The sequence below is a fragment of the Plecotus auritus genome (genome assembly GCF_963455305.1).
Source record: "Plecotus auritus genome assembly, chromosome: 3".
NCBI lineage: Eukaryota > Metazoa > Chordata > Mammalia > Chiroptera > Vespertilionidae > Plecotus > Plecotus auritus.
The window spans coordinates 172,782,743-172,802,877 of record NC_137772.1 but is presented as its reverse complement, the minus strand read 5'-3'; the positions used below and the strand labels follow the sequence as shown (position 1 = coordinate 172,802,877).

At 38.9% G+C, this 20,135-nt stretch overlaps 1 protein-coding gene across 6 annotated transcripts in view; it reads right to left on the bottom strand.

Annotated features, from left to right (window-relative positions):
• Positions 1 to 5,802: 5,802 nt before the first annotated feature.
• CBX5 (chromobox 5) overlaps positions 5,803 to 20,135 on the bottom strand; it is a 31,031-nt gene continuing 16,698 nt past the window's right edge. For 4 of the 6 annotated variants that reach the window (XM_080663072.1, XM_080663073.1, XM_080663074.1 and 1 more), the window contains 4 exons: positions 17,951 to 18,129; positions 12,810 to 12,996; positions 9,216 to 9,316; positions 5,803 to 6,262 (listed from right to left, as the gene is read on the bottom strand). In XM_080663072.1, the coding sequence (XP_080519198.1) occupies positions 6,112 to 6,262; positions 9,216 to 9,316; positions 12,810 to 12,996; positions 17,951 to 18,129 (618 nt within the window). In that variant the 3' untranslated portion in view covers positions 5,803 to 6,111. Of the gene's footprint in view, positions 6,263 to 9,215; positions 9,317 to 12,809; positions 12,997 to 17,950; positions 18,130 to 19,460; positions 19,582 to 20,135 lie in introns of all 6 variants that reach the window. The other 2 variants (XM_080663075.1, XM_080663071.1) reach the window with 1 other exon arrangement.

Here is a 20,135-nt window from a genome sequence, read left to right as displayed (position 1 = left end):
GCTTAGAATCAAATACTAAACCCATACCTCCTTGCAGTAGCCAGAGCGGCAAGACTCTACATACATCAGAAGCTCAAAGAATTATTTATCAACACACACAGTATATGTTCAACAGGGATACTCTACTTCCGGGAAGGACCAACCATTCCAAGACCTAAATATAAACCTTTTTTCATTGATTGCTGATCACACCAAACAAGTCCAAATGATAAAGTTCAAGACCGATTACAGTGGCAATGACAGTTCAGATTCAGTCTGTGTTTGGAACTCCTCAAAGTGTAACAAACTGGCCACTGGGGCCCGGATCAACCGTCAGGGTCACACCTGCCAATGCCAGGGGACATCACATACACACAAAAAACACAGAATGGCAAGATAAAAAGTTCATTGCATTCAATTTGACCTAATTTCTTGATAATAGTTTCCTATTAGACTTTCTGATTAATACTGATGGCTCTTACCTAGGCTGTGATAATTAGGTTTTGATCTATTGTGACATTAATGATCACAATCAGTTGACTTTGAAATTGTCTTAATTAATGACTCTTCCCTTGTAGGCTGCCTCTAGTGCAGTTCTGTCCCGCCTCCCCTCGGCCCCCTCCTTATTTTAACTCCTTCTCCTACTGATCTGAGACAAATAGCATTTGGAGAATCACTTTCTTCCCATAAACCAAGATTTTAAAACATTTCTCTGAGAAGCAATATGTTAAGTGAAATGAGGATTGGGATAAAAAGGCGAGAGAAGCCAAAACCGGTTTGGCTCAGTGGATAGAGCGTCAGCCTGCGGACTGAAAGGTCCCAGGTTCGATTCCGGTCAAGGCATGTACCTTGGCTGTGGGCACATCCCCAGTGGGAGGTGTGCAGGAGGCAGCTGATCGATGTTTCTCTCTCATCGATGTTTCTGACTATCTATCACTCTTCCTTCCTCTCTGTAAAAAATCAATAAAAAATATATTTAAAAAAAAAAAAAAAAAAAAAAAAAGGCGAGAGAACATGCTGCCAATGAATAGGAAAAAATCCATCTTAAAAACAGCCGAAGTCAAGCATGGTAGAGGCAATGATAAGTCGAAGTAACTCTAAAAAGACAAGATGAGGTAGTTTAAAATTTAAGAAATCCAGCGCAAGCAAAAAGAAACTAGAATTGTTTTTATGAAGCTATCCCAAAACCCTTCACACTTTAATTTTCCAGGAGTTATTCTAATTCTTGGGAATTCTGACTTCTAAATTCTCAATTGTCCAGGCAGAAAAAAGTATCTTTTTCTTGTGGTCAGAACTAAACAATTTCTCAAGGTCAGACTGTTACTCAGTAAGGCTAGGCCTCACCCAAACTGGTTAAATAGAAAATTCCAGGCTATGTTCATGGGTTTCCACATAATTTAGATAAGTCTCTGCTTAGAAATCACCATCTTGCAGTGTTGAATAAAACTACACCGCCCAGAGTAGATGCCCAGGTGTTAACAGATGTGCCCCAAGCCTTCTTTTTAGCAAATCTCCTGTCATTGTCAAATATGTCCCTGTTTTAGGCTTAAAGCCAGCCTCATGTTAATTCCTCCAATAGAAAGGAGAAAATGAAAAAGGTGTGAGAAACTCTGATAAAATGTCCATGAGGAATATTAATGTTACAGAACCCACAGTAACATAGCAACACATAACTGGATCTGCAACACAGTTAATATTATTCACAATAAGGATTAACTATACCATTAATTACTTTGGCAAAGAGCCTAAATTAGGGATCAAAATCTGGGGTTCTTAATCCCCACTCACCTGTGGTTCTCTTTCAGTAATAGCAGCATTTCTAACTAACCTTCAGTTCTTTTTATTTTCTGGAATAAAACAAGCCCTTGTTGTGGTCTATCTATGACCAGTTAACTCAGTTCATCCAAGGTCACAGGTCTTTTCCACATGTCAACCAACTGTTAGCCTCCTACTTTAGGGCCACAAACTGATAAACAGTTGTCTCTGCCCCCAAATCAGAAATGTGTATCCACTTAAAGCATTTATTACACTGAACTATTAATAGTCAGTTTACCCCACACCAGCATGACAGTTCTTTGAAGTCAGGAAGTGCATATTTTTGAACTTTGTATCCCCTGGGCCAAAAAATGTTGAATGAATATTGATATACACTAGTGTAGCTGGATATGGGTGGCTAAATACAAATCTGCCACTATTAATTGAATAGAGGTACCCAATTCCTAGCATATGCTCTTGGATTCATGGCTGGTAAAGTCCGTTTTTGAAAACATAACTTTTACAATTAGTGGTAAAGCCAACATGAAATTGGAATACACTGGGTCCAGACCTTTCCTTTTTCTGCTTTGCTACAGGTATGCTTGCTTGGTGGTCTGATTACAAAGGTACAGACCTCAACACTATAATTTTTAGTCTAAAAATCTAAACCAAAAGAACGGAGTCATGGGGGCAAAATAAGCTTTTCCTTTGACCTGATTTGTGAGAAACAATTTCTACATTTTAAATCCAATGACATAACCCTTCCTGGGGTTCTCATGTCATTGCAAAATAGTATTTTAGGCCTGTGATTTCAAACCCAAAACAGATCCCTCTGCATGTTAGGCGAGCTGGCCTAAACACAGATCCAACAAAATCACAGGAAGAAAATCCCAAGCACCTCCTCCAAGGCCCTATGAAATGATCTAAAGTAAAAGTAAATGGATGGCAGGGTGGCTACAGAACAGGAACCAAAAGTTAAGAATAACTGACCAACCTTTCATGAAAAAACAAGAAGTAACACACAGATATGGCTGGGGGGCCCAGCCAAGGACCATCCAGACTTTGAGTGTTAAGAGAGCACCACAGGTCCAAATGCTCCCTTGAGCAGACAAAAACTGCCTGGCTCTCTCCAGGTTAAAAATGGGTGCTTCCATCAGGGCTGATGTTTCTAACAGTTGATCTTAATGTGAGGGTATCAGTCCTGCCCAGAGCTCAGAAAAGTGGCTACACTGGCCTTGGTAGACTCTGCTGGGCAAAGCTTTACTACATTCTGTGAAAGGGAGATCCTTGAATGCTAATTACTAAAGAAATCATTAGAAAGATGTTTTGAAAGAACTCAACACAGCAAAAACATACTGAGCATCCAAGACCTAGATGTTTAAGAGTGCTTAGCCCATGGCTATTAACTCTTCTAAGAGAAAACCCCACGAAAACAAGTTTCTGTTTGAGGTTGCAATTCTCCAAGTGCCAGGATAGCTTCTCAACATTAAGAAAAGCTTGAGGGCCCTAGCTGGTTTGGCTCAGTGGATAGAGCATGGCCTATGGACTCAAGGGTCCCAGGTTTGATTCCAGCCAAGGGCACATGCCTGGGTTGCGGGCTTGATCCCCAGTAGGGGGCATGCGGAGGCAGCCAAGCAATAATTCTCTCTCATCATTGATGTTTCTATCCCTCTCCCTTCCTCTCTGAAATAAATAAATATATATATATATATATATATATAAAAAGAAGTATGTGTCTACCATTTAAAAAAAAAAAAAAAGCTTAGGGCCTAGGGAGGCATCTGGTTTCCTTTCTGCTGAGGGCTGAAAGCAGTACTGGCTTCTGGATCCCTACATTCTATAGAAACAGCTGTGGACAGGCAGGAGAGGGAGAGAACAAAAGTTGTTTTGGTGGTACTCAGCACAAGACCTTGATTCAATAAACTGTGGACAGAAAAAGATGAGCAAAAAGGTAATGAATGTATAATACTGGGGTTGTCAAAAGCAAATCAGATTTTGCCTTAACCAGTTTGGCTCAGTGGATAGAGCGTCAGCCTGCGGACTGAAGGGTCCTGGGTTTGATTCCAGTCAAGGCATGTACCTTGGTTGTGGGCACATCCCCAGTACGGGGTGTGCAGGAGACAGCTGATCGATGTTCCTTTCTCATCGATGTTTCTAACTCTCTATCCCTTTCCCTCCCTCTCTGTAAAAAAATCAATAAAATGCATATTTAAAAAAAAAAAGAAAATCAAATTTTGATGAATGGCTACATGGTTAAGCGGTCATTTTCTCCACCTGCAAACTGAGACCCAGATCACTTCCTCAGGGGCTCTGGCCCACTCTACTCCTATGCTTATCTACCCTAATTGATATCCTTAATTATCTGTATGACAAATCAATTTCCTGACCACTCTTTCTTGTGAATGCCCTTCAGGTTAGCAGTAACTGTCAATTACCTAGCACTTGATCTAGGCCTTTAATTCCTTAAGAGAGTAAAGGAAGATGGAGATAAAACTCCTACCTACTTGAGATATGGGTTGAATTCTTACCTAATCACATTACCATTCAGAAGGATTTTCCTGGATGACTTAAACCAAAATCTTCATTGTTCCAGTCTGTCATGTCACTGCATCAACAGCTGTCTTTTCAACTGTGCAGTATAATTTTTGACATAATTTATAGAAGCTCACAGAATTCCATCAGCAGCTAAGCAGGGAAGCAATGTTAACAAATGCTATGAATGGGTATATGATTTGCATATTATTCAGCTCAGTTCATTTGTGGACTAGAGCAATCTATTCATTCCCCTCATTATTCAAAATAATCTAGAAATGGTTGAATACTCCTGCCAGCTATGTTTTAAAAATCAGAGCAACAACAAAACAACCTTGATGACTGGTGAACTCGAGTTAAGGCTATTTCAAGCATTTATTCTTATTCCCTCAGCTTTGGGCTAGGACAAGGATGCTCAAAACCCTGCTATTTCCTTACTTTTAGTCTTGAATTTTTAGCCACCCCCTCCCCCCAAAAGAAAAAAAGAATAAAGAGAAGTAGGGCATTTCTTAGCAGACAGACAGGTTCTCAGAAAAATAAACTCTCAATATAATGGCAAAACAGGGGGAAGCTAAAAGGAAAACGGTTGTGTCAACATGTTAATGTCAGGGCCTGTCATCCTTTGAGGTGATAGTCTTCCATGGAAATACATTTTTAAAAAGAAGATACAAAGAGTTTTAGAGTGGAAAAAGGAAGAGCACTGGGGACTCTTGGCAAATCAAGGAGTCAACAAAGCAGGACATTTATGACTATAAACACTATGAATATTTAAAACTGATAGTGTTGCCAATGGCTCCCCTCCAAGAATTCCTCACTGAAAATAATGGCATAGAGGGGAAACTTGTGTCCACTGAGAAGTGAGGATCAGGTTTGAAGCCTCTTTGGTTAACAGGAATGCTTTGGGAGGCCACAGAAGTTGGCAGGGTTGGAGGGTGCCTAGCACCTTGGCACAAGCAAGCACCAGGCAGTCACTCACACCTACATAAATATATAGTCCAAATGTGAGGGATGGAAGGAAACAATACATATATGCCATATGTAATAATAAAGACAACTGTATCCTACCCCATCATCTTCATGTCCTAACAGCTAAAAAGCTCCAGTTATTAATCTTGTCACTTTATGACAGACTACACCACCTTGCAGAAGCAGAATCGGGGATTGCTAAGAAACAAAGCCACAAGTCCTGGGGCTAAAAGGAGTGCCTTGACAAATCTGAATGTAAAATTTCAAGTCCTCCAAGGATGGAGCTAGTCTGGGAGGATGGGTGCGGATGAACAACAGAGGGTGGCCCAGAAGACCACACCAGGAACCCTGTATTCTCCTGGGTAGAGCTGAATGAGGTTGGGAAAGCCCCAACAGGTAGGCAGTTGCTATTGGCTTTTTAAAAAAGACGGGCAACATCTTTTCCATCCCAAGATCTCAAGCAAAGGCTAGCTGGTCATCAACATGTTTTAAGAACCAAATTTCACCATCATTGTAACAAAATCCCCCAATCTAAAAGTGACCAACCCCGAAAAGATCAAGACTCTCAGGTGATTAAAAAGTTAAAATTCATCTTGAGGTCACAGGGGAGCAGAAGAAAGAGATCAGGGCAAAGGAAAAAAATGTGGGAATTTTACACACAGTATGCAAATGCCTGGTCTTCACAGAGAGACACTAATCATGAATCAGACCATCCGTTATGTTACAAGAAAACCAATACCAACATTTCTCCCGTGGAGCACAGTGATAAGCACATTTTTGCATGAATGTGTTTAGGATAGAAGGGGGTAGGTAGGAGGGAGAGGAGGCAGGGAGGTGAATGTATTATGTACAGAGAAATGACAGAGACCATCCTCTTCTTTAGCTCTTTGCTGTTTCTTTCTCTTTGTTTTCCGCATCCTCAGGATATGCATGCCACGTCAGTCTCTCTTCATAAAATGCTATCACAATCTGTGGACATTTTACATTAGCTTCTTTTGCAAGAACCAGGTCTGCTTCATCTGTGTCTTTCCTGGGGAGAAAGAACAGGAAGGAGACTTAAGAGAAGAGGAAGTAAGATTGAAAGTCTGTCCAAATATAGGTTCCTGTCATTTGCTGGGTTTAACTAACTTAATTTCCTCTTCATCCTGATTTCAAAATGAGAAGAACCCTACCAGTTCAACGTTTTCTTTTTAAAATGTTTATTAAATTTATTGGGGTCTAATTCAATATTTTCAAGGAGAAATTTAAATAAATTAATTAAATGATGGTAGTCCCCTCTTATTTGTAGTTTCACTTTCTGCAGTTGGTTACCCAAGGTCAACAGTGGTCCACAAATATTAAATGGAAAATTCCAGAAATAAATAATTCCCAAGGTTTAAATTGTGTGCCATTGAGTAGCATGATGAAATTTTGTGCCAGCCTGCCTAGGATTTAAAATCATCCCTTTGTCCAGTGTATCCACGCTATACATAAAGGTATCTTGAGCCCGGCCAGTGTGGTTAAGTGATTGAGCATCGACCTATGAACCAGGAGGTCATGGTTCGATTCACGGTCAGGGCACATGCCCAGGTTCCAGGCTCAGTTCCCAGTTGAGGGGGAGAAAAGGGGATGTGTGCAGGAGGCAGCCAATCAATGATTCTCTCTCATCATCATTGTTTCTAACTCTCTCTCCTTCTCCCTTCCTCTCTGAAATCAATAAAAATAGCTTGAGAGAGAAAGAGCACATAAATTTGATTACAGTACACTGTTCTATTTTATCATTAGTTATTGTTGTTAACCTCTTACTGTGCCTAATTTATAAATTTAACTCTATCATAGGTATGAATGTACAGAAAAAAAACATAGTACATATAGGGTTCCATACTATCAGCAGTTTTCAGGCATCCAGTGGGCCAGAAGGGGGGATAGGTTGGAATGTATCCACCACAGATAAGGGAGGATGACTGTATTACTAACTATTACATTAGTGAATATCATTTAACTACTACATCAGACAAAAACAGAAATCTTCACAGCTAGAATTTAGTTGGGAAATAGCAGGTTTAATAAAAAGGCTAAAATTATATAAATTCTGTTCCCATAATTTTTATTTGTATGTATGAGCATGTGCGGGAACACACCATCAAACCTACATTCACGCCTACTGATTATGCATAAAGTGATGAATCCAGTTTCAGGATCATCTAAGTGAAAGTGTCCTAAACACTCCTCATCTGGTGTCCTTTTTTAAAAAAATATATTTTATTGATTTTTTACAGAGAGGAAGGGAAAGGAATAGAAAGTTAGAAACATCGATGAGAGAGAGACATCTATCAGCTGCCTCCTACACACCCCCTACTGGGATGTGCCCACAACCAAGGTACATGCCCTTGACTGGAATCGAACCTGGAACCTTTCAGTCCGCAGGCTGACGCTCTATCCACTGAGCTAAACCGGTTAGGGCCTTTTAAACATTCTTTATCCTTTTAGCCATAACTGTGGATTGGAACAATAAGAGAACAGAAATTTAAGTCAGCAACAGTATTTATAAAAGGCAGAGTAGGAAAAATGTAAAATCTAGTACTAAAATGAAATGTAGGAATTAACTGCAAAGTTCAATTATCCAAGTTACACAGGTTCTACTATAATATATAACAAAAATATAGCAAGTTCCTTAACCAGGATTCCAAATGAAGAAAAAAAATCGATAAATCAAAATTCCACTGAGATGTGAGTAAAGAGAACTCTGTCCTTGTGTAGAAAACAGAAATGTTTAAATCACAGAGGTAAGTATTATGAGGGAGAAGAGGAGGGGAAAACACGTGGCTTAGAGAAGACATCAAATTTGGACTGTGGTGCAAAGAGCTAGTTAATATGTGACTATAAATCGTAAGTAGCAGATACGATGCAGTGGAAAAGCAGTCAGCACAGCTCCTTACTTCTGGAAGAGTACAGTGACTCTTCAAAAAATAGGCCTTTGGGTAATTAACCAGCAAAATTTTGATCAAATAGCTGGTTTTTCTCAGTGGTTAGAGCGTTGGCCCTCAGACTGAAAGGTCACGGGTTCAATTCTGGTCAAGGGCAGGCTTGATCCCCAGCGCTGTTTGGGGCAAGAGCAGGAGGCAACCAATCAATAGGTCTCTCTCACATGGATGTTTTTCTCTGTCTCTCTCCCTCCCTTCTAAAAATCAATGAAGAAAATATCCTCGGGTGAGGATTAAGAACAACCACAACAAAAAGGCCAAATTGCTGCTTAGAGAAAAGAAGAACCCAGGAACTTCGTAGGGGATCATCCCTGGCAGGCAGGCTGGCCCCATCCCAGGACCAAATAAAATGTTACACCTTTTGATTATACAACATTTAAGGTAATTAGCTTCCTAAGTGGCACCAGAGAACAAACCCTCTATTTAGAGAGCAAGCCTAAATCATAAGCTCAGTGCACTTGGATACGGGAGATAGTGGGGGCCAGACCATAAAACACCCTGTCTTTTAGAAACCAAACTGAGGGGAAGTAACTACACTTTCCTCTAAGAGCCATTCCCTCCACCGGATGAAATAACTTGTGATTTGGCCGGTATTATCCTTAATGCTTTTTGTTCAGATTATTTTTCTCTTTTAGGCATTATTCAGTGGTCTTGGTCCTCAGTGATGGCAGAAAGCCCACTCACTCCTATCCCATGGCCACAGGCTCATGGTTTAACGGTAAATGATTCAGAACTGTGTAAAAAAACAGTGGTTAGGTCATGTTTATACGTTTCCTACCTCAAATCTACCCTTTTGTGGGCTAATATAATTTGGCTTAATACCAAATCTTGAGAATGTCTTTAATTCATTCCAAACCATAATTCTCCTTTAATACAGATAGTTGGTGTCAATTAAAGGTCCTTGACAATCAAAATTTTTGGTTGGGAAATACTCAGTCTTCCCTCCCTATCTTCCATACAAACTCAAGTTGCTGGCAAAAGAAACCCCACAATTGTAGAGTAATATCCAATCACTCTCACCATTTCATTAGGAACATTAAATCGCCACAGGAATCTGTCGCCCCAATGATCTTTTCTGGTTCCAGTCCTCTCTCAAAGCCCCGAGCAATATCATTGCTTTGCTATAAATAGAAGATGAAGAAAAGTTACAGTTGGGAAAAAGTTAACACCTATTTCTCAGCTTAGCAAAGCACCACCTAATTTAATATCACCAGATAACATTTTTGTAATAAAATTCTTAAAATTTAAGAAATACAATACTGGGTCACCTAGTGACAGTGATGCCAAAAGATACTTTTGCAAGAAGATGCTGTTGTCCCTCCAGTATTCCTTCAAGATTAGGAGTGGCCCCTAAAACTCTTTAATATCCCTTAAAACATCCTGGAGTCATCATCTGGGAGCTCCTCTAATCCAATCTCCTTAATGATATCAATTGCTTCTGAGATGATAAAGAAGTCCATGTTTACCCAAACTAAACCCTCTTTTGTATTATAAACTTCAAGTATACTACCTCTCTCAATCTTTACTTTTTCAGACTTTTCGTTTACTTTAACACTGACCAATTATTTTTAATACTTCTTTTCACAAAGTCATCCATATTTATGAAAGAACAGAGGTACGAATGATTCAAGGAAGTACCATAAAACAACAAATTTCTTTCAGAGTTCACACACTGCATTACCCATGCTCTTGGAGAAGAGGCCCTGGTCTGTGCCTATCCGCTCCTGATGTGGATGAGTCATTAGCATTAGAGAACAGAACTGGACAGTGACTAAAAACAAACAAATTGATTATTCTCTAGGAGAGTATTCAAATTTGGCCAGAATGCAATCTAGGTAAGGAGTTCAGGGTCTGATTCAGGTCTGATGGCACTGGTGAGAACAAGATGGCAAAATTTTATGCAAAGCAGGTAATTTTTAATTTTGTTGTTTGTTTCAGAGAGAAGAAGGGGTAGAGAGAGAAACATCAATTGTTTGCCTCCTGCATGCATCCCGACTGGGATCAAACCCAAAACCTGGGTATGTGCCCTGACTGGGAATCGAACCTGACACTTTTTGCTGTACAAAATGATGTTCCAAACAACTAAGCCACACCCACAGGGCACAAAGCAAGTGATTTTAAAAACCTTATTATGGAAGATAAAGACTGCACAAATGAACTCACATCTGATGTCTGATTTTCATAAAATCTCTTTGATCTGACATTCACCTCCCTTGCTCTCTTCTGAGACATACAAACATTCAGGGTCCAGGTGGTCCCCAAAGATACCAGAACCCACACTGGTAAGGAAATTCCATGCATGGATCAAGGGAGACACTGACTCAAAAACATAGCCTTTTGGGGGAGCTCTTAAGGGGAGGAGGTTCCCAGATGTGCACACAGATGCTCACAGCTGGAATGCTGGCACATGAACTGAGTCGTAAATCATAGCTGGCAGCTGAAAACAGTTTGCCATATAGGGAGGGAGGGAGAAGAAAAATGTTCAAGCTGCTGAATAGGTGACGAGGCGAGGAAAATACAAAAATCATCACACAGGCAGTAATCTTAAATCAGGCATAATGCCGACTAACAAATTTTTTCTGCGGTAGTCTAAAGAAAGAAAGGCAACCCCCTCCTGTACCTTAAAACTTACAATCACCTATCTTCCTAGCTGCCTAGATGACAATCACCAGCACTGTTGAGAATGCTGTCGGGGCCCCAGATGAACATTACAATATAAGGGATGAGTGGGGATTGTTTTCAAGGTCAGCAGCATCAGAACCTGGCCTAGGAACAAAACTCTGCTGTGGCCAGTAGCTCTAAGCCACATTGTTCCTTTTTAAAAAGAAAGAAACCTTAGGTTGAGGATATAAACACTACATGTCACAAATGGCTAGTCAGAAGTCTTACGCTGTGTTGTTTTTTGGTCTCTTTACTTAGCTGGAGAATTAGTCAAATAACAAAAGCCAGAATACAAAGGATTAATTAAAAAAAAAAAAAGGTATTATAAGTGTACACCTGAAATGTATATATTAATCAATGTTACCCCAATAAATTTTAAAAAGAAAAGAAAAAACAACAAAATCTTAGCTTAGAGAAGGAAAGGCATTCTTAAATTCTTTATCAGCAGTTTATTATAATGATATACACATCTCACCAGAATAGAGCAGTTTTAAAAATAAGGTAAAAATAAAATCAATGAGGGAAACAAATAAGGAGAGAGACACAAACCCAGAGTCCTTTTTCACTTGCAGCCTCCAATCTTTCACTCTTCTAACAATTCTTTTGGGAAAGCTGGTCTCCCATTTTCTCTCCTATAGAGACCAGATCCAACCCATAGAAATTGAATTTAATTGGTCTGGGGTACATTTTTGGCTCTGGAGGTTTTTAAAAGCACACTCCCCACACCCCCATGGTTCTAATGTACAGCCAGAGCTGAGAACTAATGCTCTAGAAAGACAGGAATCCAAGTAGAATGAAGATAAATAGGGATGCTTATGACAGTGATGCTAGAAGATTCAGAAGCAGACTTATGCTTTTATTTTATTAAACTTTAAGGGTATGATACATCCTTCACCACAAAACGCTTCGCGACCTTGAAATAAAGGAAAGGAGTGGAAGCTTGAAGGGGGCATATATATATATATATATATATATATATATATATATATATATGTATGTGTGTGTGTGCACTGATGGAAAAGATATAGATGAAAAAAGAGGCAATAACACTGTTCATGCTGGTAACTTGAGATCTAAAGCAGCTAAATAAAACCAAAATTTTATAAACAGACTTTCCAAACTGAAAAATAAAAATATTTCAATAAGAGATGAAGCCCTGGACAGTGTGGCTCAATGGCTGGAGCATCATTTCATGCACCAAAAGGTCATGGGTTCAGTTCCCGTTTGGGGCACATACCTACGTTGTGGGTTTGATCCCTGGCCCAAGTCAAGGTGCAGCCAATCGATGTTTCTCTCTTATATTGATGTCTCTCCCTCCCTCCCTCCCCCCTTCTCTTCTCTCTCTAAAAAAACAAAAAAAAAAAAAACAAAAAAAAAACATGTCCTTGAGTGAGCAAGGATTAAAAAAAATATATATGAAATTAACTTCTTATGTAAAGCACATAAAAATAAGATCAAAAGAGAATATACATGTCAATGAACTATACACTTCAAAATGGTTAATTGTATATATGTGAATTTCATCTCAATGAAAAAAATGAAAGAATATAAAGGATTGAAAATAAGGGGCTATCTTTGGAACAAAAGAAAAAAGGAAGTAAAGCGGTAAATGTTTTAAAGCCCTTTTCTATTCTTAAAATTCACCAAAAACCCTTCCTCTCTAAGACAGCTTAGCTTTCTTTGGAGAAGACGAAGAGTGGCTGAATGTTTTATAGGGATTTAATTTTGCCACCTTAATATAATTCAGTGTACATGTATTACATTTCTCATTCAGCCAGGAGGGGGCGCTGTAGTTAATCAACATACCTCCCTGGAAGCTCTTTTGTTCAACAATTTTACCTTGAAGGCCATCCTTAGAACAGAAATAAACAAAATAAACCTCCTTTGGGGGGTGGGGGGAGCACGGGGGTGGCAAAAGAATGGTCTGTGGGAAAAGGGGGAAAGAAAACTTACCTCTCTCTTTTTTTTGGATTTGATATCATCAGTACTGTTTGAGAAACTAGATTTCCTCTTGTTAGTTTCTGACTTCTCCCTGGGTTTGTTATTTTCACCCTCCTTCATCTTCTTATACTTTTTCATAAACTCAGAAATTAGCTCAGGGCAATCCAAATTTTTCTCAGGTTCCCAAGTATTGTGCTCCCTGAGCAAGAAGAACAGAGAAAAGAATTAGAAGGGCGGGGGGGCGGGGAGGGGGGAAGGGGCGGGGCGGGATCTAATGCCTTAGTTTAAAAAGGACAAGTAGACAAAAGGGAAAGAGACCCTACACTTAAAGGAACAAATTTAATCCTAGGAATCTATCCAAGAAAAATGAAAAATTATATACCCACAAAAAAACTTATACACAATTATTTATAACAGCATTTTAATAGCCAAAAGTTAAAGACAATTCAAATGTCCATGAACTGGTGAATGGATAAACAAAATCTGGTGTATCTATACAATGGACTTCTATCCAACAGCAAAAAGGAACACAATACTAATTAATACACGCTACAACATGGAAGAACAAAACATTATCTAAGTGAAAGAAACCAGATGCAAAAGACTATATATTGTCTGATTTCATTTGTATGAAATGTCTAGGAAAGACAACTTGAGAGACATTTAAAAGAAAGCAGATCAGTGGTTCCCTGATACTGGCGTCTGGGTCTTGGGATTAACTAGATATGGGCTCATGGAAATTTGGAGAGGTTATGAAAATTTTCTAAAATTGGAGTGTGGGGATGGTTACATAACTATAAATTTGCTAAATAAAAAATTCATGAATCATACATTTTCAATGAATGACTTTTACAGACTGTAAATGATACCTCAATAAAGGTGTTAAAAACTCAAATATGAACTCTATAAGTAGCAAAATAATGTGATTTCACACATATAATCATCTGTGCAAATTGTGAGAGGACAATCTAATAAATCACACAGACACACACACACCCCCCCCGTTTAAATATGTTACTTGTATCTTGAAGAAATGTCAACAAAATTATTGAAGGATTGGAAATCGTTATTCAGAAAAAAGGCAGTTTCAATCATTAGAATATAGACAAACTATAAGACTCAGAAGTAGGAAATGGAGTGCATTAATTCAATGGTCTAGATTCAAGTCTACTGTTACTAGTCAGTCAAAAATATATTATTATAGCCCTAGCTGGTTTGGCTCAGTGGACAGAGCGTTGGCCTGCAAACTGAAAGGTCCTGGGTTCAGTTCTAGTCAAGGGCACATGCCTGAGTTATGGGCTCGATCCCCAGTGGGGGACTTGCAGGAGGCAGCCGATCCATGATTCTCTCTCATCATGGTTGTTTCTATATCTCTCACTCTTCCTTCCTCTCTGAAATCAATAAAAATATATTTAAATATATATATTATTATATTAATAAGCAAAATAAATAAACCCAAACTGAATAATTGGGTCTAATTAAACTTGGAGCAAGGGAGTCCTATTGGGTTATATAGAAAGGACTAGTTTATATTAAGATATATCTGTAAATATATCAGAGAAGCAGTTCCTACAATACCTTCATTGACTTGGGAACATTTTTATTTTATGTAATATCCATTTTTGATATTTTATTGTTTTTAAAATAAGGTATTTTTAGGTAGGAATGGTTTGAACACATGACATAACTTGACTCAGGTAAGAAGCAGAATGATGAAAAAATTTGAGATATTTCTCTAGACTTAAAACAACTTTTTGCAGTGATGTGGCTCAGTAGTTGAGTGTCGATCTATGAACCAAGAGGTCATGTTTAAATTCTCAGTCAGGGGGGTGAGGGCAGGTATGGGAGTGGGGTGGGAGGGGGGCAATGGTAAGATATGTACACATATAATACCTTAATAAAAATTTGAAAATAAATAAATTCTCAGTCAGGGCACATGCCTAGATTGTAGGCTTGATTCCCAGTGTGGGGTGTGTAGGAGGTAGCCAATCAATGATTCTTTCTCATCATTGATGTTTCTATCTCTCTCTCCTTCTCCCTTCTCTCTGAAATAAATTAAAAAAATGTATTTTAAAAAATACATTTGCAACAACTTTAACATGACACAGAAATATCTGTGGCTGCTATTAATGACAAAGACATGAGTATTTCTAATTAAAAAAACAACAACAATGAGACAAAATTTACTTTTAAATCATTTAAGTTAAAACTAGAAAAGGCACTCATTCATAGCCCCTTTTCATCCAAAAAAGATTCTGTACACAATAGCCTTCCCCATATCCATAGACCATATAGTTGACTATCCCAGAAGAAAATTAATGTACCAAAATCAAGAGGCATGCCAACACTTGATGTAGGGGTAGGAGAGTCTCTGTTCACGGCATGAAAGGCCAGTCCTATAATGGGATTATCCCTTTTCCTACCATATTGATAATGCTGTTTCTACATCAACCAAGGAAGAATCTGACCACTGCCTTGTAAGCAGTAGGCATTTAGTTGTAGACAATGCTGAAGGGGCAAAATTCCAGTCTTTAATAAAATCCTGGGCATTTCTGACAAAGGACAAATGCTTAATCTGTCTAACCCAAGCCTTGTCTTTTCCTTTTCTGCCTTTCTTTAGAAATATGAAGGGTATATTCTGATTGTTGTGTTACCTACCTTTATAGCGCTCTATGTGATAGAGATGCTAAGCATCCTATAATGCACAAACTATCCCACTTAAAACAGTGCTCAAGATAAGAAACTTTGATTCATGTAATAACCTTATGTTCCAAAGGCTCCTGATTCATAGCTTTGTCCAAAGGTACGTGAAAACATTGAATCTTTTAGTATATTTAAGTCTTACACTTTAAGCTGTGATGTTCAATAAGGTAGCTACTAGTCACATGTGACTACTGACCACTTGAAACGTGACTAACCTGAACTTTGTGCTATAAAATGTAAAATATACATCAGATTTTGAAGACTTCATATGAAAAAATAATGTAAAACATCTCAATTTTAAAATTATTGTTGAAATAGCATTTTGTTATATTGTATTAAATAAAATATATTATTAAAATTAATTTCACTTTTCTTTTATGTGGCCACCAAAATATTTAAAATTACACAGGTGGCTTGCATTATATTTCTACTGGATATTACCACCCTAAGGAGTCTAAACCATCTCCTATCAGTTCACTGGAGTTCTGAGAAATCTATTCTTTGTTATCAGGCATCCTGAGAAAAGAATTAACCAGCAATTGAGGCAAAATGCCTAATGATTACATAGCTTCACACATTTCACCTTTCAAGCTACTACTTCTATGCTTCAATGTATTTAGTTCTATTTATTCCAAAGTAAAGAATAACCTACTTTAGTACTTCAGCATAAAACCAGTTACTGCCTAACAGGCATTCTGGCCATCACTTTAGTATCATCCTTAAAGCTGACTTAAAAAGAAAGTTTCTAACTGGGTATTTTTCTTTTTTAAAATATATTTTTATTGATTTCAGAGAAGAAGGGAAAGGGAGAGATAGAAACATCAATGATGAGAAGAATCATCAATAGGCTGCCTCTGCATGCCTCCCATTGGGGATTGAGCCTGCAACCCGGGCATGTGCCCCAAACTATGACCTTCTGGTTCATAGGTTGGCACTCAACGCCAGCTGGGAATATGGGCATTTTTTTAAAATAGAATGATAGGTAAAGGAATAAATGGATAGGTTCCATTAAAATGTTTATTGTAGTTGCCCTGACTGGTTTGGCTCAGAGCATCGGCCTGTGAACTAAAGGGTCCCAGGTTTCATTTTGGTCAAGGGCACGTTCCCAGGTTGTGGGCTCGATCCCCAGTGGGGGGCGTGCAGGAGGCAGCCGATCAATGATTCTATCTCATCACTGATGTTTCTATCTCCCTCTCCCTCCCTCTCTGAATTAAAAAAAAACTTTTTTTAACTTTATAAAAAATGTTAATTATAGAAACTAGATGTTATGTATCTGAGTGTTCACTCGATTTATTTGAACTCACTGTATGTCTGAAATTTTCAAAAATAAATACTTGGGGGCGGGGGTGTGGTGAGGGGCCAACACATGGGACTGTGGCCTCATATTTAAGTATCATTGTGATAAGTGCTTTAGCTCAGTTGGTTAGATCATCATCCCAATATGCCAAGGTTATAGGTGTAATCCCCAGTTAGGGCACATAGATCATCATCCCAATATGCCAAGGTTATAGGTGTAATCCCCAGTTAGGGCACATACAACCAATGAATGCATAAATAAGTAGAATAACAAATCGGTGCTCCCCTTTCTCTCTCTAAAATCAATTTTTTAAAAATCAAGTAACAGCCAAAACCGGTTTGGCTCAGTGGATAGAGCGTCGGCCTGTGGACTGAAAGGTCCCAGGTTCGATTCCGGTCAAGGGCACGTAACTTGGTTGCGGGCACATCCCCAGTAGGGGGTGTGCAAGAGGCAGCTGATCGATGTTTCTCTCTCATAGATGTTTCTAACTCTCTATCCCTCTTCCTTCCTCTCTGTAAAAAATCAATAAAATATATTAAAAAAAAAAAATCAAGTAACAGTAGAACTGCAAGGAACATTAAAAAAATAAAAAAGAAAGATAAGTGCTTCATCCTAGGACAGTTCTGAGATCCAAGGATCATTTTGGAAAGCTATAGGATCCATGACGATGACTATTTTTTTAATGTATGTATTTTAGCTTAGTTATATCCAAAAGAATAGTAACAGCAACAGTTTCTACTTACACTGAGTTTATGTGTCAGGCTCTGTATATCTACCCAACATCTCTATTACAAGTATTATTTCTTAACCCTATTTTACTGAGAAGAAAAAAAAAAATTAAGGAACTTAACCAACGTCACCCAGCTCATATCATTGTAAGTGGTGGCATAAGAATCTGAACCCAGGCATCCTGGCTCCCAAGTCTACGTTCCTAACAAATTCATTATACTGCCTCTCAAAAGCATTATCATTAGAATACCAGCTCCAAAGAAGGGGAAGACTTTATTTAGTTTATTGCTGCGTCTTCTGACTCTTAGGAAAGGAGTGCAGGTGGGGTGGAGAAAGAAAAAGACAAAATGGTGGTGGTTCATGGGGAAATAAACCAAAGGTTTCTATCTGTGCAGAGTCCTAAGGCCTAAGAGAAGGCACTTACTCAGAAAAGCCTTTCCACTTCAGTAGATATTCCACTTGCCCCTTAACCACACGCCTATCTAGCACCTTCTCCACGACGTATTCCTCCTCATCCTCTGAAGAAGAACTGTCAGCTGTTCGCTTGGTTTTCTTTCCCATGTCGCACGCTGTTCCACCTGAAGGACTAAGGCCACTAGGTTCCTGCAAATGGAAGGACATAATGGTCAGAATCCATGTGAGGAGTTAAAACTTGTCTCTTCTTTTTTAAAATCCTTATCTGAGGATATGTTTATTGATTTTAGAGAGAGGGGAAGGGGGTGAGATAGAGAAAGAAACATCAACTAGTCGCAAGGCCAGTGTGGCTCAGTTGTTGAGCATCAACCCATGAACCAGGTCATGGTTCAATTCTCCATTAGGACACATGCCCGGGGTTGCAGGCTCAATCCCCAGTAGGGGGCCTGCAGGAAGCAGCTGACCAATGATTCTCTCTCATCATTGATGTTTCTATCTCGCTCTTCTTCTCCCCTCCTCTCTCTGAAATCAATAAAAACATTTTAAAAAACCAAAACATCAACATTTGATTGTTTCCTATACCCTTCCCAGGGATCAAACCACAACCTAGGTATGTGCCCTGACAGGGAATCGAGCCTGAAATATTTTTGGTGCATAGGACAATGCTCCAACCTACCGAGCCACCCAGCCAGGTTTCTCATCCTTTAAAAGCCAGCCCTATCCTCAGGGAGGCCCTCCTAAACTGAGAGAGAACTGCTGTGCTTTATGCTAGACTCCCATTACAACTGAGCACAGGGGAGCAGAGAAAGCATAGGCCGGGACAAGTTTCTGTCTCTTCTTGATGAGATACAAAGGTTATAACACAACTGCCAGTTACCCTTCTCTCGGGCCTTGAAGCATTCTACATATGAATCCTAAGAATTTAATAAAAAATGGGTCTAATCCCCATTTTCCCAACCACAACTTTCTCTTCAACTAACAGGACCAAAAGTAGATTGTACAATTGTCTAACTCCTCTAATTTCAGATTCCAAAAGACAAGTAGTGTGGTATGTCTCTCCTGGCTACTTCTGTAATTGTTTACAAGCCAGAAACTAAAATAGAAATGTGGAAAACCTGCAGTTAAAAGAATCACGATAGCTAGAACCTTTCCCTCTATAGCAAATAAGGTTCTTTATAAAACTGAAAAAAGAAAAGCCACCAAAATGTAACTTTCTGCTCTGAGCATCTTAACTGGTCAGTCTCTTAGCAGCACAAAAAAAGGCCTGCGCAGGCATCTTTCACCACATTTTCAGTGACTCGGTACATTTCCCTTAAACAAATTGAGCTTGTCTCTTCAGGGCATCCATCAGATCACAATAGCAAGACTGACATCTCAAACACACTACGCCTCCTTTTGCATTTGGGGATGGGAGGGAGGCAGGGAGGAGAAAAAAATTTTTAGTCCTAAAAATCAAAATTAGTCATTGGATTGCTCAGTAATTCTCAACGCTCAACTAATACAAATAGTTAAGGAGGTACCTCTCCTCTGGAGTTGGCTTCAGGCCAAAGAAAGAGGAGGAGGAAAGAGAAGTCTGGCCCCAGACTCACATCAACATGAAGCCTCAAAACACAGAGGAACCATTCATTGGCCCAAGGAAAGCTGAAGGCAACACAAATGGAAATTGAGTTAAGCTCAGAAATATGCACAACCAGGGGGTACTCAACAGAGAACCTAGTTTTTTTAAATTCCCACGTTGTTACCATAATCATTTTTAAGGATACTTCTTTAACCATGTTAAATGGTGCCTACAGTCTGGATTATAAATTAGCAGGAATTGTTTTCTTAGCTGAACTCCATATTTATCTTTAAAGATTTTTTTCAGCAATCTCTATAAAAATATTTCCATCTTGACCAGACCATTCCCAGAATTAGGGAAGGTCACTACTAATCTCAGAATTTTGTTCAGGCCAAGTAGCATAAAAAGTTGCATTTAATTTACTTCAAATAGCAAAATTTAAGGAATTATTCCAAGAGTAAATAGTTGGACACTGTATCTTCAGAACTTGCTAGCAATAGGTCTGCCCACCAAAAAAAAACTGTCCGTACCCATTACTGTCCTGTAATAAAACTAAGTTTTCATTGAAATACTTTATTTGGAAGAGGAGGTGGTCGGGAGAATGTAAGTATGGGGCTTCAAAATAATTTTTCAGCTT